Below are 17,415 nucleotides of genomic sequence, written 5' to 3' on the forward strand. Positions count from 1 at the left end.
AGTGGACAAGTAAGAAAAGAAGTCTAATTGGAGGTTAGGTTCAATGTGGACAGTCTACTTCTGGTGATGTCCTTGCCAGCAGAGTCCCGAGAAAGCCCAGGGTGTCACCTGTCAAGAGACAGTTTGGAGTGTACAAAGGTGTTGGTGGAGCACTGGTTGCACATGCAGGAAACCCTAGGTTCAATCTGTCACCGTATAAATGAGATCTAGTGTTGTATGCCTGGAATCTCAGCACTGGGGAGGTACAGACAGGAGGGTCAGAAGCTTAGAGTTATCCTCAGCTACATAGTGGGTTTGGGGCCAGCCTGGGCTACATGAGACTCTTTTTTAAAAATAGGGGAAGGTAGAAAAGAATGAGAGACAAGGAGTATGACTGTGTCTGGTCTCTGTCCCCCTGGTGTCCCGGGCTCCACCATCATGGTCTTGTCTGATCTACACCTCTAACACCACAGTGAGATCTGGCCTCCACCTTCCTAAGCCTCATAGTGGAGATTAAATGTCAACATGTCATCCCAGAGGACACAAGCCACATCCTGACCTCATACACAGAGACAGCCTCGGCCTGTTGGGCCTTCCACGTAGAAAGTCTCAGGGTAAAGAAAGCTGCAATAAATTGTGAGAGACACAAGTGTGTTCACAGGAGAGGGGAAAGGGAAAGTCCACTGAGTACGGACTGTGGTGATGTTGACCTAACCCTCTGATGCAGCTCAAAAGGAGGAGGTACCCAAAGAGCCCGCAGCGGGACCCGCGCCGGACAGCAGTGCCAAAGAAATAGCGTGCGACCACCTGATGTGAGTACCGAGGCGGGGTCTCGAGGCATCGGAGCAGGAGGAACATGGCCAGATCTGTGTTCTCAGAGTCGCTTAGATTTCTCAGTTCCTGTTGCAAGTGAGGACAATGTGGTGGAAAGACCCAGGCAGCTGTCTCTGCTCAGATCACAGGTCCACCCTTGGTGGCCTTGCAGTCCTGGGGAAGTCGGGCTACTTCCCTAAGCGGCTGCATTTGTAGGAGGACCATGCCTGCAACTTGGGGACTGTGAGCAGGCACTGTGATTTGCTTTCAATCCTGAACGCCCCCCCACACACACACAAACACTCCTGGGAAGAATCTCATTCTTAAGATCCCTGCTAAGAGTGGAGACTGCTTACAAGGGAATGTTCTGGAAAGGGTTAACAGGCTGTGAGATGTCTCAGCAGGTAAGGGCACTCACTGCCAAGCCTGACAACCTCAGTGTGATCCCCAGAACCATCCGGTGGAAACAGTCTCCCAAGCTGACCTCTGACCTCCACAGATGCAGCATGGCACATGCACACATACAAAATAAATAAATAGAATATAAGGAGGGGGAAAAGGATTGTACTAAATGACCTAACTAATGAGCTCTCCTCTCCAACCCTAATGGTCAAGGAGCCCAGGGAGCCTCAAGGAACTGACAATTTTTGAGAAAACAAAACTTATCCGTGTCCAGGTGTGGTGGCACACACCTGTGATCCCATTACCTGGGAGTGTGCACAGGAGGCCATCCTGGACTACGTAATGACTCAAAACACACAATAGGGGGCTCGGAATGTAGCTCAGTAATGGAGTGTTTAGCTTACATGTGTGAGGCCCTGGGTTGGATCCAGTACTGCTAAAAAATTTAAACAAGTGAGGAGTAGAATAGTCCAGAAGGCAGAACAATATGTAAACAAAGAGCCATTAAATCTTTGCTCCAAGAAAGACAGAGGCACTCTTGTGTGTGTGTGTATGTGCTTGTGTGTGTGTGTGTAAAATATATATATATGTGTGTGTGTGTGTGTGTATACTTTTACATGGATGCCTCTGTCTGTCTGTCTGTCTCTCTCTCTCTCTCTCTCTCTCTCTCCCTCCTTCACACACACACACACACACACACACTCACATATGTGTAAGAGAAGAGCCTAGGGCCCCCAAAACCTCTAAGCTTGCTAGAGAGTGACAAGTGACAGACCTCAATCCTGCCTTCTAGTGTACCACACCCAGGTCCCTCGTACTCCCTCAAAAGCACAACCCAGGTTCCGTTTACTTCCACCCCCTTCGCAGGCCTACTTGCTGCGGTCCCTAACGAGCCCCTGTCCTGTGGAATAGCCCTCCAGTGAGAGCAGCAACTCTCATGGTGTCAACCGTGCCATGTACCCTCTTACCATTCCCACATCTCCTTCCTCGTCCCGTCCCCAGTGCCCAGGAGCCCAGCATGCCAGAGAACAAACAGAAAGCCCTCATTGTCTCCCCCTCTTCTTCCCATCCTCATGGAAGTTCTGAACCCCCATCCCCCGCCATGGTCTTCCACCCTCTTTCCAAAAAACCAACTGGCCTGTCAATCGGTGTTGACAGGTTCCATGCAGGACCAGATCACACCCTCACTAGAGCCACAGTGGACCTCCACCCAACCCAACCTGACCCTTCCGTTCTTTCTCAAAGTGTGCCAAGTGCATCAAGATGGTGTTCTTTTTGCGTGTGTAAAGGCTGCCCGTCCCCTGGCTGGGCTCGGGTCCTAGGATTCATCCCTGGGCATTTTGAACCTTTTCTCTGGGGCCTCCTTTCCAGCCGCCATCGGGAGTCGCCAGAGACGTGAGCACAGCTGACTCTTACTGTTGTTGTTTAATTGCAGAGATGACTTACTGACTGCTCAGAAGGAAATCCTGTCTCAGCAGGAGATCATCATGAGGCTGAGGACAGATCTCAGTGAAGCCCACGGCCGCATGTCAGACCTGAGAGGTTGGTATGAGTTCCTGGGTCACTCGACACCCTGACCCTCTCAGGAAGGAAGTGAAGGCAGAGTCAGCAGCCTTGGTCTCAAAGCCTCTCCTGGACCTGCTTGCCTGCTTGCCTGCGTGCCTGCAGCCCGTTATCCGGGAAATCACACATACTCGGTGGACCTTGAGCATCAATATTGTCTTCCACTGCGGAGCATTCTCAACCCCTGGGAGGGCAGTAGTGAGGTTCCCCCGCCCCGCCCCACCCCACCCCGGGACTGGGCCCTTTGCAGGAGCCTGGGTGCAATGTGAAGGGACCTTACAAGCCTCTTCATCAGGCAAAAAGATCACATACCTCCTTCCTCATAGGCCATCAAACCAGGGTAGGTGTTGTAGGAATCCATTCTGCCAATAGTTTTAGCATACCGGCTTTAAGGGGTGGCTTCTTGTCTTCAGGTGTAATCTCCTACAGACAAGAAGCCACGCCCTAAAGCCAGCACCCCAAAGCTATTATAGGTGGAATGAATTTCCACAATGGGTAAGGGAGAGAAAGCCAGGTGTCACGCACCTTCCTGCGTGGACACACAGCCTGGCTCAGTCCCTCCCACTCCTTACGTTTCTCCATCCTTCCTCTTGCTTCTCACGGCCTCCTTCTTCCCATCCCCAGCCTCTGGCAGGACAAAAAGTTCAGGTATTTAGGAGTCGAGAGGTAGCAAAACTAGATTCCAGAAGTGGAAGGTGGGAAAAGGGAGAGAAGAAGGGATGGAGGGAGAGAGGAGGGGAGACTGTCTCACCCATCACCAGCCTCTGACATCCCCCAAACCCTCAGGCCTATTTGCTCCCTGAGACCATTCCCATGGCTTTCCAATAGGAAGGAGAGTAATAACACAAGATACAGTGAGTCAGGACCCAAGTCCTGAACTTGGCCACCATTAGGTCCTTAACTTTAGACGAGACTCTACCTCTCTGAGGCTCAGTGTCTGAATCTGTGAAATGAGGGTGCCACCAGTAACCTGCCATGGAAGATTTAAGGCCATGCAAAGGTCTAAGTGTGGATTCTCTCAGCAATGGACCCTAAGACTGGAATTCCACTACATAACCCCAGTAACCCCAGTAAATGCCGCAGTGAAACAGAGCGTGAGCCAGAGGAAAAGAAAATGAAGTACAGTAGGCTGTCTGTCCATCAAGGGGGCACCAAGGTACCCAGAAATAATTCTGCCAGAGAGAGCTGTGGATGGAACACTGTTGTACCTGGAAGGCACATAGCCCAGAAGATTCCAGGGGCCAAGAAGAGCCCTGGGCAAAAGAGACACAGGGGCAGCTGGGTGTGTGGAGCCTCCAGGAGGCCCCAGGTTCAAGTCCCACTCTAAATGACAGTGAGGTTGGTGTCACACACCTGTGATCCCGGCACTGAGGAGGTGGAGTCGGGAAGATTGGAAGTTTAAGGTCGTTGTTGACTATATAAAGAGCTGGAGACCCTGTCTGAAAACAAAAGAATAAACAAAAAGCCTCGGAAGCAGGTAGCTGAACACTGGCCAGAATGCCCTAAAAGATCAGGGGGACATGGTCAGGGCCCTCCCAGCGACTGCTGGTGTAACACTAGAGTGAGGCAGAAGCAGGGGGCTTCCTGTGCCACCCCATGCCGAGGCTCTGGCAGAGCTCCTAGGTGGCACCCAAGCCCCCCGAGAACCCTGGGGCAGATCTGCCTCACGAATTTATCTCATAGGGCTGTCAGATAGGCCAGGACAGAGATCGGAGGTGGAAAACCGCTCACCACTCCACATCTGTCACCACAGGGGAGCTAAGTGAGAAGCAGAAGATGGAGCTGGAGCGACACGTGGCCCTGGTTCAACAGCAGAACAACGAACTGAGGATGCTCAAAGCGAAGGTGGCACAGACAAACGGCCTGGTGGAGAAGAAAGACAGGGAACTGAAGGTCCTCAGGGAGGCGCTCAGGTGTGGGAAGGGTCCCTGTGGCATGACCACCCCAAGGCGCCTGGCACAGAGAGAGGGCTCGGCAGATGGTGGTGGAATCGGAGGGGTGAAGGAATGGTGAAGGAGTGGTGGAGACCTATTCATTAAAACAGGGCTGCGCTGTGTGCTGGACTGGGCGTTCTCCCGGGCAGCAGGGCTCAGCTTAAATGCAGGGAAGTCTGAAAGAATTCAGTCACCTATGAAGATAGCTTTTACCTCCAGGTCACGGAGGGATACAAAGGTCCCTGAGTTTTCTGACACCCGTGATGTCCCTCTCTATCCCAGGGCTTCCCATAGACCCCACCCGAGCACGGAGCAGAAGCCGAGGAATCCTACCCCCAAGTGTGACATCTCCCTACAGATAGAACCAGTGCACCAAGATACATTCTCCTGTTTCCAAGAGGTCAGTGTCTAGAGCTGGGGCTCCAGGCAGGACTGGGTTGGTGACAGCCAAAGGCACAAGGATTAATGGCCCCTAAAAGTATTGCTCATTCGCATGGAATGGCAAAGCCAGACAGAGTGCTGCCCCATGGTCACAGTCTCCATGGTTACACTATCAACAACGGAGACAGGGCCAGCAGCTCTCTCTTCTGAAGCTGCCAGGTCTTCCTACAATCACGGTGGGGTAGTGGTGGGGTAGTGGTCGGCTATCCGCCTTGGAGCAAGTTGGCCTGGGCTTGAATGCCAACCCCTCCACGCATAGGAAGTCCTTGCCCATGGGGAAATCACAGCACCCCAGTTCTCGCCTTTGAGAATATGAGTCCCACTCCAAAGGGTGGTTGGGAATACATTTTATTTATGCACACCTACAAACACATCTGGTAGAAAATTTTCTGCTAATTCTTCAATTTGTTCCTCTCGCTCGTGTGTGTGTGTGTGTGTGTGTGTGTGTGTGTTATGCACGTGCGGACACCGAAGGAGGACACTGGCTGTAAGCTCTCTGGCCCAAACTGTCTTATCACCCTGAGACAGGGTACCTTGCCCAACCGGGTATGTACCATTTTATTTTTCATGCAGGGCTGGCTGGTGAGCAAACCACAGTGTTCTCCTATTTCCATACCCCCCCACCATCCCCATCAACTTTGGGGTTACTATTTGGGGAATTCTATTTTGTGTCTCTTTTATCCACTCAGTCCCCAGGTGGTGGAGAGTTCAGCTGTGTCTCCCTTAACCCGGTGCTGTAGTTAGTGTAAGTTGCCTCTGTGTAGAACTCACGCCTGGCTGTGAACCTGCTGTGGCCAAGGGGCTTCCTAAACTGTGTGGCACAGAACCAAATGCATACCATGGTAGTCACTGTGACTGCCCAGAAGTCCCAGATGCTCATTCAGTGGGAAGCATGTCTGAGTGACAACAGCCTCCATCAGAAGGTCCCCAAAGCTGATGTTCACCCTCTGCCTCATGCCTGTGCCGTTGCCTTCGCCATCGTTCTTAGTAGGCTCACTGTGGGTGCAGCGGTTCCTCGAGGCCTCCGATTCCTAGAGTCCAGTCCAGAACAACCTTTTCTTTCCACTTTGAGAAACCAGAGCATGAGTCATCTGCAAAGAAACAAGGCCAAATATGTCAACAAAGACATTACCCCTGCCAGACAGCAGTGAGCCCAGGCTTCAGGCAGCCAGGATGAAAGCGTTTGAGGTCCAGCCAGCTGTCCCTGGCACTGAGTGCCCTTCACAGCACTTTAATAGAAGGGGCTCCGGTTGCTCAGGGCAACCAGGAGGAGGAGTGCAACGGCCCAGGTGGCTGGAAACTCAGCTGGGTGGCAGAAAATGTCCATCACTCCCGTTGGAATCCTGAGCCCTAGAAGCAGGCTCTGACCCACAGCCACTATTGAGCACCTACTTTGGATCAGGCCTTATGCTAGACAGAAAACGGTTCACAGGTGCCCTACACACACTCACCCTCCCCAACATCCCCCCCACATGTGTTCCATGGGGGTCCTGTTGAATGGTGACTTTTAGTGTCTGTCTCCAAGCTGAGGCTCATGGCGGGGGAGGTGTAGGAAGGATGCAAGATCAAAGGCAAAAAGCATCCCTTCTTGGAACAGTGATCCTTGCCCAGGCTACTTCCTATTTCCGAAGCCAGAGAGGGTCAGAGGGCTCAAGAGTTGTATGAGAAAGAATCCGTGTCCTCCCTCAGTAAGAGAGTTCCCAGAGGAGCCTGAGGAGAGGTCACATGGTGATGGTGCTTCCTCTCCCAGCACGTGGAAGCCTAGGGGAATTGTGGCCTGGCTGCTGAGCCCTTCCTACTGCCCCAGTGCAGCATCTCCCCGCTTCTGTCCAGAAGGAGGGAGCCTTCAGGTGACTCCTTCCAGGAGAAACAGATGCCCTCAGGCAGATGATTGGGACCCGTGCAGAACCAAGCCCAGAGGTGGGACAGCTTTGGGGCAATATACCAGACTAGTTAGGTCCCCTCACCTACCCGGCAGTCCCAGCACTATCAGAAGCCGGGGAAGGCTGCTCACTCCTTCCAGACTGTGCACACGGTCAGCGCATGCTCAGGACAGAGAGGACCACCGTCTCTGAGGGAGGTGTGCTTTGCCCTCATGGAGCCTGTGTGTGGGAAGGGAGGAAACAGAAAGAAAGTAGCCAGTATAGAACAAACCATCCTGGGGGGGGGGGGGCGCGGGGAAGCAGCTTGAGGAGCCCTTAGGGCAGGACTTGAGACGGTCCTAATTAGTTCCCTATCGCTGTGATAAAGACTCTGACCAAAAACAGCTTAGAGAGGAAAGGGCTCATTTATCTTACAGCTTCCAGTTCATTACAGAAGAAGTCAGGGCACGCAGGACCCTGGGGGCTGGGAGTAAAGCAGAGGCCATGGAGGAGTGCTGCTTACTGGCTTGCTCACCCTGCTTTCTTTTTTTTTTTTAATTTATTTATTTTTATTTTATGTACATTGATGTTTTGCCTGCAGGTATGTCCGTATGAGCGCATGAAATCCCCCTGAAACAGGAGTTGCAGACAGCTGGGAGCTGCCATGTGGGTGCTGGGAATTGAACCTGGGTCCTCCGGAAGAGCAGCTGGTGCTCTTAACTGCTGAGCCATCTCTCCAGCCCATCTCCCCGCCTTCTTATACAGCCGGGGACCACCTGCCCAGGGGTAGCACGACCCAAAATGGACTGAGTCCTCCCACATCAATCTGCCCAATCTGATAGAGACATTTTCTCAACTGAGGTTCCCTCTTCCCAGATGAGTCCCGGGGACAAAAGCAAAACAAAACAAAAACCCTGACCAGAACGGTAGCTAAGAGCGTCATAAGACACAGGTTCTCTCAGAGCTGCTGGTTAGAGGCTCCCACAGGGGGAAATTTAGAGCAGAGCCAAAAGGAAGAAAGAGTGTGAGTGTCAGAAACATCAAGGAGAGGGGGGCATTTCCACGAGGCCTCAGACAGCATTGCTGAGCCCCTTGAAGGAGGCTGTGGGCCTTGAATACCCTCCTGCCCCCCCCCCACACACACAGGGAGCCGGTGTGACTAGCAGGGAGCCTGGGACCCATCATCCTATTGGCCTTAAGGAAGCAACGAGAGTCAGCGGAGGAAGAGCAAATGCTTCTCTTTCCCTGGCCTCTGTTCTGTCTATGGGTGGAGTCTCTCTCTCTCTGATGCTAGGGTGTGTGCAAAGCTGAACTGCGCATCATCTGTCTGGTGCACAGAGTTCAGATCCACGGGAGGGCTCAGCCTGGGTCTTTGATGGAGGTGCCTGGAATAGCATCTCGCACAGGGGAGGGGGAGGGAGGGCAATGAATATGAATGAGAATATGGGTAGCTGGTAACGGATTGATAGACACGTGCGTATACATACCTAGAAACAGAGACGGCTGGGCATGTGGCTCAGTTGGTAGGGTGCTTGTGGGGCACACAGAGCCTCGCGCTCACCCCTTAGTACCACACAAACTGAGCACAGCAGCACAGGCCTGAAATCCCAGCGCTCAGGAGGTGGAGACAAGAGGACCAGGAGTTCAAGGTCACACATAGGACCATATACATATATATGCATATGTCTACATAGACAGTTTGAGGGCAACCTGGGCTATGTGAGATCTTGTCTCAAAGGAAAATTTAAAAAGGAAAAATTTCAAAAAAAAAAAAAAAAGGAATAGAGACAGAGATGCCTATCTATATAAAATTTTCATAATTTCAGTTCACCTCGTGCTATATATTTGTCTTTGGTATCTATCTCTGTAATCTAAAATGAACCAAAAGTTGCTATTTTAAAAATAGTTATAAAAAAGAGATCGTTGGTTTTTTATTCCCTTCCTTGCCAGTTTGGCTGAGGCCTCCCCCTAGCAACTGTCAGACAACAGAAATCCGCTCTCAGCACCCCATCCCAGCCTCCTCCCCACTTAATTATCCGCTTATCATTTTCCCCTGCCCACTATGTCTCTCCCTATGTACTCCCCTACCCACTGTCTGTCCCCTCATCCTGGGGTACAAAATCCAGGACAGTGGGGACTTGCCAGCGCCACTCACTAGCGCGAGCCTAGCAGTCCGAGGTGCGCACGGAGTGAATGAATGATCCACTAGAGAACAGAGACAGGGTCTCAGGTAACCCAGCCTGGCCTCAAACTCACTCTGTAGCCAGGAAGGACTTCTAATCCTTCTCCATCCACCTCCCAAGTGCTGGGATCACAGGCGAGTGCCATCTCACCCAATGTGTGCAGTGCTGGGGGTGGAACTCAGGGTTTCGTGTCCACTAGATAAGCACTCTGCCTTACTGGGGTGCGTGTCCTCGGAGCATGACCTTCAATGACCTTCCTTGTCTGTGCCCTGAGGAAGCCTCAGTCTAGTCTCTAACGGTCCCATGGGACCCACATGTGGCCAGCAGCTACCATACTGTGCGAGGCAGGCATGGAACGTTCTAGTGTTATAGAACGTCCTGTTGTACCTGCCACAGGATCTAGAGATCCTGGAGTCTCAGAGACGGGTCTCTCCAGAACAGCCAAGTCCAGGCTGTCCAGTGCCCCCAAGCAGACAGGAGAAAACCATCCTTGTAACCAGTGTAAAAGGAAACCTCACCAGGTCTCAGCTATAATGCCCTTCTGGGGCTGGGCATACAACTGAGCAAGAAAGCGGGGGCTTATTGTGCTTGAGACCTGGGTTCCATCTTCAGCAACACAGAAGAGAAAACAGGGAAAGAAAACAGTAAAAATGCACCCCACCCCACAGAAGCAGAACTGGAGGGGCTGGAGAGACGGCTCAGCAGTTAAGTTCACATGTGGCTCTTGAACAGGACTTGAATTCTGTTGGCAGCACCTACATCAGGCAGGTCACAACCACCTGCCACCCCACCTCCTTGGGACCTGACACCTTCTCTGGCTTGCACAAGTACCTGCATATGCACACATGTGCATATGCACACACACACACACACACACACACACACACAAAATTTTAAACAATAATTATTTTAAAAAAGTTATTATTGGGTCACATACCCTTAATCCCAGCACTCAGGGAGGCAGAGGCAGGTGGATCTCTGTGAGTTCAAGGCCAGCCTGATCTACATAGTAAGTTCCAGGATAGCCAGAGAAACAGAGAAACACTGTCTCAGGTGGGAAAAAAAAGTTACTATTCAGAACAAGATCAGATTTTTAACAAACAGAAACCCAAAGCTGGGTGGGGTGACACACATCTTTAATCCCAGCACTCGGGAGGCTGGTTGAGCTCTGAGCTCAAGGCCAGCCTGGTTTACTTAGTAAGTCCCAGGATAGCCAGGACTATGTAGAGAGACCCTGTCTCAAAAAAAATTAAGAAAGGAAAGAAAAGAAATGGAGCCACAGGCATGAAAGACCATTAGAAGAAGGAAATATGGGCTACAGAGACGGAGTCTAGGGGGTGTTTTATTTATAGTACCACTAAGTAGGAAGAGGAGTCAGAAATCCTCCTACACGGGACTTGATATTTGCCATGAAAAATGTAAATCCCTTCCCTGCTGAAGCTCTCATGGTATTTTCCAGAAGTGCTGAGTGGCAGGGTCCCCACTGAACAGGAACAGTTCATGTCCCCGGGAATCTGAGGGAAATACCTGGACCCTCACGGAGCTGCTGACTGTGCCACCCTGTCTCCAGGAGCAGTCCTTCAGCGACCTGGGGGCCAAGTGCAAAGGGTCTCGACACGAGGAAGTCATCCAGCGGCAGAGAAAGGCCTTGTCGGAACTCCGGATACGAATCAAAGAGCTGGAGAAGGCCAACTCCTGCAGTAAGTTCTCCGCTCCTTAGTCCCAGCTCGGGGGCCCCAGAGCCTGGTGAGCACCTTGGGGACTGACTGATTGGTCAGGATGCCCCCCCCCATCATCTCGTGATCAGAAGGACATTATAACACTAACAGCGACGGGCCAGGCCCCGCCTCAGAGTCAAGTGCAGGCCCTAATGTCAAATAAATAGGACAAGAAAAGCTCACTGTCGTCCTCCTCATTTCGCTGTGGCCTGGTGGGAACTTTGTCATAGTCTAAAGCTACCTGAAGATGAGCCCCAGGGTGCCTCTTAGAGTACCTCATTCAGAAAGGCTGGCATTGGCTCAGAATGGACAGCTGGTGGCCAAGCAAGGCACTGAGCACCAGGTGTGCCAGTACAAATCCCATCCTCATCTCTGCACCTGAAAGGCCTTCGGTGACGTTCACCTCTGCAGGGACAGCTTGGGGGCCAAAGCCTCATACTCAGTGTGTGGCCTTGGGCAAATCATTTAATTTCTCTAGGCCTTGGTTTCCTCATCTGCCAGAGAGGTCGTAAGGATTAAAAACGGTCCTGTGGTAAGTTGTCCCATAAGCCATAGCTACAGCGATGATGTGCAATGATGTCTTCCTGAGTCTAAATTATTTCTTTTGTAGATCATAAGGACCACGCGAATGAATCATTCCTAGAACTAAAGACTCTCAGGATGGAAAAAAATGTACAGAAAATATTATTAGACGCAAAGCCTGACTTGACAACTCTCTCAAGAACAGAGATCCGATCGGTAACCAAAAATCGCTTATCTCTGCAGTGACTGACATGAGAGGGTGGGCATTAGGGCTGATGTGAGCTGAGCCGCAGGCCAGTGTGTTGAAGGTTCAGGGCCAGGGCCTCCCTGATAAGCAGGTCTCTGTCTACATACACCCGCCCGTGAGTCATTGGATATTGGTACAGACAGTGGCCTCCATCTGCACGGTGCAGTCTGCCACTGCTTTGACCCTGAGTCACACTGATCCTTGAAGCACAAAGGGCTCCTCCTTTTCCCATGAGATGTGACATCCTGCGGAAGATGTCCAACAGGCTGATTCATGAGACTATGCCATGAGTTTGTCAAAGTCTGCTGTTCCCTGTAACCCGAAGATGTGAACACACACGAGCGGAAGGACACTGGGATGGGAGAGCCAGGGGGTCCTGTGATGGGGTCCAGCCTGAATGCTGTGTGTCCCCCAGCAAGGCTTTGGTGAAACCCTGAAAGGAGGGCCAGGTGTGGCGACACACACACCTGCAGTCCTGGGACTCAGGATACAGGCAGGAATATCAGGGGTACAGGTCATGCTTGAAGACATGCTAAATTTCAGGTCTACCAAGGCTACTTATGGCCATCTCAACAACAGCAAAAATCAAGGTAACTCTACAGATGCTTTGGCCAGAGCCTGACTCAGAATTTATACTAAATAATCGGTAGCTGTTATTCCTAAATAATACCATCCAAGGAAGGAGTGGGACCTTAGATAACAAGATCCTTGGGAGTGGTTGTGACATTAAAAGTGACCTTACAACCTAAAGGATGTTAGACTAAGTAGCTGATGGACACATGACAATGGACAGCTCAGGTCAGTGTCAATCTCAGGACCCACCAACGACATACTGGCTGACACACAGAATAAAGCAAATGGACGAGTCTAAAATGAACACCAGAGCTATCCTATCTGAACCAGTATCCTGTCTAATTCTCTTTCTGGGCATTTACCAGCATTGGATGTGAATGTATTTGAAGTGAGCTAGTTTCCTTAATAAAAAAATCGCACACCCCGTCTCCAGGGTTGGGTGTGGAGGGACAGCTTCCAGATGGCAGGTCAGCTAGATCTCATGGCCTGACTCTGCTTCCCAGACAGGCTGGTCCCCTTGTGGATGACCCCCCACTGCCAGTACACAGCAGGGGACGTCCCAAATCTGGTTTTCAAAGCCCCGATCCTCCAAGGTTGGAAGCAATTGGAATTCTAAGAGGAGTAGGAAGGAAGAAAAGCCCGCATGGATGGAGCGCTTGCTGTGTGCTGAGCCTGAGCTGCACCCTTCAGATGCTCGGTGACAGCTGGGCTGTCGCCTTTCCGCTGTCCCTATTTTGCAGACGAAGAATCAGGGTTTCAGAAGCCAAGTGCCTCATCCAAGGTCGCAGAGATACAGAAGGATGGAGCCTGTCCTCTGTCCCTGGCTGTCTTGCTCTGGCACTCTGTCAATCTGCAGAGAAGGATGGAAAGGGGGCGGGTCCCAGAGAGGGGTGGAGAGGACTCTGCTCAGTTTACTGTCATCTGCAAAGCCGTGAGGGCTGGGGAGATGGCTCAATGGGTAAGAGCATTTGCTCTTCAAACATAAGGATCTGAGTTCAAATCCCCAGTGCCCATGGAAAAAGTGGGGTGTGGCCACACACCTACCTCTAAGTCCAGCATTATGGGAGCTGGAGAGAGGGGGACCACTGGGGCTTGCCAGCCTAGTTCAGTGAGAGATCCTGTCTCAAGGGAGTAAGGCAAAGAGTGACAGAACAGGACACCCAACCTCCTCTGGCCTCCACACACACACATGGGTTATACATACATCATTCATGTGTTCACATATACACACACCATATGCATGTGCACAACACACACATCACATGTATGTGTACAACACACACACACACACACAATCTTTTCTTATTTCAATATATCACCATGTCTCCTCTTACCAATTGTCAAGCCACAGTTACCACTGTCAAGCCTTTCTAGTTTTATGACCAGGGTTTTTTGGGGGGTGCTATTTTGATCTCCAGGGGTCACTTGGCAGCACCTGCAGATGCTAAGGGCCAACCAAGATGCCCATGATGTGCCTACTGAATGCTAGGCTCCACCTGGGTCCTGACGAGGTGTGTGTGCCACAGTTGCTCAAGGCTCTCCCCATTCTCTGCCTGGCCTGGTTTCTGTCCCATGCTTCCAGTCGGAGCTTCCAGAGGCCAGCTGGCTGATGCGGGGCATAGCAAGCGCACAGCTGGATGACCCAGCCCACATCATCTCAGGGAATAGTCCAAGGGAGCCTCACCCACCCGGAGAACACTGGGGCCACATCTTCTGAAGGACTCGTTTCTATTGTGTGAAAATGAGGTTCTTCTAACAAGAGGAGAACACGGTGTTCCTGTGTGGCCGTCAGTCATCCCTCAGGCACATCTTGTGCCACCGTGTGACCAGTGACTGCCATGCTAGGCACAGGAGTGGGGTACACACAGACAGCAGCATGGTCCCCATTCTATGAAGCTTGTCACCAAGGCCGGGGCTTTTCAACATTGACACAATTATTTGGGGTCAAGGGCTGCGACACCTTAGTTGGTAAAGTAATTGCCACACAAATATGGCGACTTGAGTCTGATCCCCAGAACCCACATTAAAAAGGGGAGGGGGGAGCATGGTGGTGCATACCTTTAATCCCAGCACTTGCGAGGCAGAGGCAGGCGGACCTCTGTGAGTTCGAGGCCAGGCTGGTCTACAGAGTGAATCCAGACTAGCAGAGGTACACGGTGAAACCCTATCTCCAAAAAAGGAAAAGAGCTGAGCACTGTAATGTGCTCTTGAAATCCCAGTGCTGGAGAAGTGAAGACGGAAGGATTTCTGGGGATCAGCAAGCCTCAGGACCTGGTGAGAGACATTGTATCAGAGAACAAGATGGAGGGTGGACAGCTCCTGAGAAATGGCACGTGAGGTTGGCCACTGGCCTCCGTCTCCACACGCACACCATATCTAGGGTCAGATGACTCCAGGCCAGTTTGATTGGGGACTGTCTGGTTCAGTGGCAACCTCATCATCCTCCCATTGGATGGCCAGGAGCACTTGCCCTCTTCAGATGAGCCCAGACATCACTAACAACCGGGGAAAGTGGGGTGCAAACTTAAGTTGGCTGAGAGACACTATTCTAGACTGGGGTGCAAACTTAACCTGGCCGAGAGACGCTGTTCTAGAGGGAAGCCATCAGAGGAGGAGCCGACAGACATATAACAAAGCCAATGACCAATAATTCCGTCCAGAGGGTCAGGAGTAGAGATAAGAAACCTGTGGGACCCCCTCTTCCACAGTCACACAGAGTCCTGGCTTCCCCATGGCTGACACCGACAGACCACCAAGGGCGTGTTCGTTTCTCTTTCATTTCAGCCTCAGAATGGCCTTTTCAGCTCAACGTCCAACTTGGCCGTCGAGAAGTCCATGAAAACAGATGCCGCAGAAGCCTTGGAGCTCAGTGAGAAGCTGGTGTGTGCACGCGCCATCCCTTCCCTTCCCCTTTCTTTCTGCCCAGCACGGGTCCCCACATGTCATCACCATTAACCACAGGGCCTTTTACTAAGTATCAACCCCTGAGTCTTATTGAGCCGTTCTAATAACTCGGCCAGACCCGGCTGCTACGCTGCATGGGTCAGGAATCAACACATAGCCCAATTCCTTGAAAGCTCCATCATTAGAATGAGTGTTAAAGTCTGTTGTCAATCTCCATCCATTCCGGAAAGGACTTATTGTACATGGCTGTGGGGGGAATGCAAGACCTGACTGCGGTCACTTCCAACATACTGATTTGCTTCCTCCGTTTGCTGCAAAGAATGCGCTAGAGTCGACGCCAGCCTCCCGACGGCCTCCAGGCCGCCCCTAGCGCTGCCCTCACCAGCACCCCATCTCCTTGCAGTACATGGGTATGAGCAAGACGCTCGGCAGCCTGATGGACATCAAGGACATGTCCGGCCACGTGAACTTGAAGCACCTCTCGCCCAAAGAGCGTGAGAGGATCAACCACCTCCGGCAGAAGGACCTGGATCTGGTGTTTGATAAGATCACTCAGCTCAAGACCCGGCTTCAGCGGAAAGAGGAACTCCTGCGAGAATGCGAGCGGGAACTGGAGCAACTCAGGTACCGCCACTGCACGTGGTCCCTGCCTCAGCATGGACAGCAACGTGCGCTGCTAGGCTGGGACAAGTCAGAGGCCAGGGTGCAGAGTAAGGGAAAACACCAGTTGGGGAACATGACCTGCTGGAGCCTAGCAGGCGTTAAGCCCTGGGTTCCATCCCCAGCAGTGCATAAAACTTGACTCACCTCTATAATCCCAGCACTCAGGAGGTAGAGGCAGGAGGATCAGGAGTTCAAGACCATCGTCTGCTACACAAAAAGTTCAAAGCAAACCTGGGTAGCATGCGACCCTGTCTCAAGATAGCAAAAGTCTTGAGATGGTTCTATAGGCAAAAGCACTTGTCCCACAATGGTAAGGAACTGAGTTTGAATCCCCAGGATCCACGTATGGACAGTAGCAGAGGTGTCTATAGTTCTTGTGTTCCTTTGGGAGGATGGGAGGCAGAAATGGGGTTCGTTGTTCTGGTATACAGAAAAGCAGCAGAGAGATCCTGCCTTCAACAAGGCAAGGGCCCATACCTGAGTTTATCCTCCAGCTTCCACACATGCGTGCCCACATTCACATACACACACGAACCTTGATTTCACACAGACTTGCAGGTCCCCACCCGCACCCTAGAGCATTGGAAAGGCCGACCATCTTGAGTCATTCAATGCTGTCCATGTCTAGTGTGTTCTGCACTCTCCTCCCCAAGTCTTGGTCACGGTCTCAGAAGTCAGCTCCATACGGAAGGATCTAGAGAGGCTGGGACCTTGATGGCGAGTGCGGACGGTGAGGGGAAACGGCACTCTGTCCGTCCATGCACCCAGGCAGAGCAAAGTGTCCATCCAGATGTACCAGGCACAGGTGGCAAAGCTGGAAGATGACGTCTACAAAGAAGCCGAGGAGAAGGCGCTGCTGAAGGAGGCCCTGGAGCGCACAGAGCAGCAGCTGTACCAGGAAAGGAGGCTCAACAGGGCCTTCAGGCAGCAGAAGGTGAGCCATTTGGCCCCTTAGAAAGGACAGCTGGGAGTGGGAGCGCACGCCTGAGGATCTCTGTGAGTTCAAGGCCAGCCTGGTCTACAGAGTGAGTTCCAGGATAGCCAGGGCTACCCAGAAAACTGTGCCTCAAAAAGAAAAAGGAAATGCTATAACAATTCCAGGAAGACCCCCACAGTGCAGAAGGTGGCAGGATAGCTTTTCCAACCAACAAACCTACTTGGGCTCAGCACTCCGCTCTCCACCACCTGCTTTGAGATGGCAGGTTCTTAACCTCGCCAGTCCCCAGCATCTGGCGGTGCTGTTTTTAACTGCATCTGTTTATTTCATTGTCTGTGCATGGACGTGCATGTGCTACAGTGCACATGTGGGTGTCAGAGGACAATTTTCAGGAGCCAGTGCTTTCCCTCTACCGTGTGGGTCCTGGGGATCAAACTCAGGTTGTCAGGCTTGGCAGTAGACACCTTCACCCTCTGCACTACCTCAGCAGCCCCCTCAGCTCTTGCTAGGACAGGGCCAGGGCTCTGTCTGCACTTTACAGCCATGGCCATATACTAGCGTCATCAAAGGGCCTTCCTGGTGAGGGCCATGGCCCTGATTTTTTTTTTTTCCAGATGAAGAAATGGTGCCTTGATGGGTTGAGAGACCGGGGCTGGGGATGGGACGTAGCTCAG

At 51.9% G+C, this 17,415-nt stretch overlaps 1 protein-coding gene across 3 annotated transcripts in view; it reads left to right on the forward strand.

Moving 5' to 3' along the window:
- Fhad1 (forkhead associated phosphopeptide binding domain 1) overlaps window positions 1-17,415 on the forward strand; it is a 130,230-nt gene that overhangs the window by 98,942 nt on the left and 13,873 nt on the right. For all 3 annotated transcript variants that reach the window (XM_048426648.3, XM_085690317.2, XM_085690318.2), the window contains 9 exons: window positions 707-791; window positions 2,630-2,736; window positions 4,511-4,670; window positions 4,974-5,091; window positions 10,748-10,877; window positions 11,506-11,633; window positions 15,022-15,117; window positions 15,545-15,765; window positions 16,573-16,738. In XM_048426648.3, coding sequence (XP_048282605.3) covers window positions 707-791; window positions 2,630-2,736; window positions 4,511-4,670; window positions 4,974-5,091; window positions 10,748-10,877; window positions 11,506-11,633; window positions 15,022-15,117; window positions 15,545-15,765; window positions 16,573-16,738 — 1,211 coding nt within the window. The remainder of the gene's footprint in view (window positions 1-706; window positions 792-2,629; window positions 2,737-4,510; window positions 4,671-4,973; window positions 5,092-10,747; window positions 10,878-11,505; window positions 11,634-15,021; window positions 15,118-15,544; window positions 15,766-16,572; window positions 16,739-17,415) is intronic.

The sequence above is a fragment of the Myodes glareolus genome, chromosome 6, assembly GCF_982192425.1.
Source record: "Myodes glareolus chromosome 6, mMyoGla1.1, whole genome shotgun sequence".
NCBI classification, from domain to species: Eukaryota; Metazoa; Chordata; class Mammalia; order Rodentia; family Cricetidae; genus Myodes; species Myodes glareolus.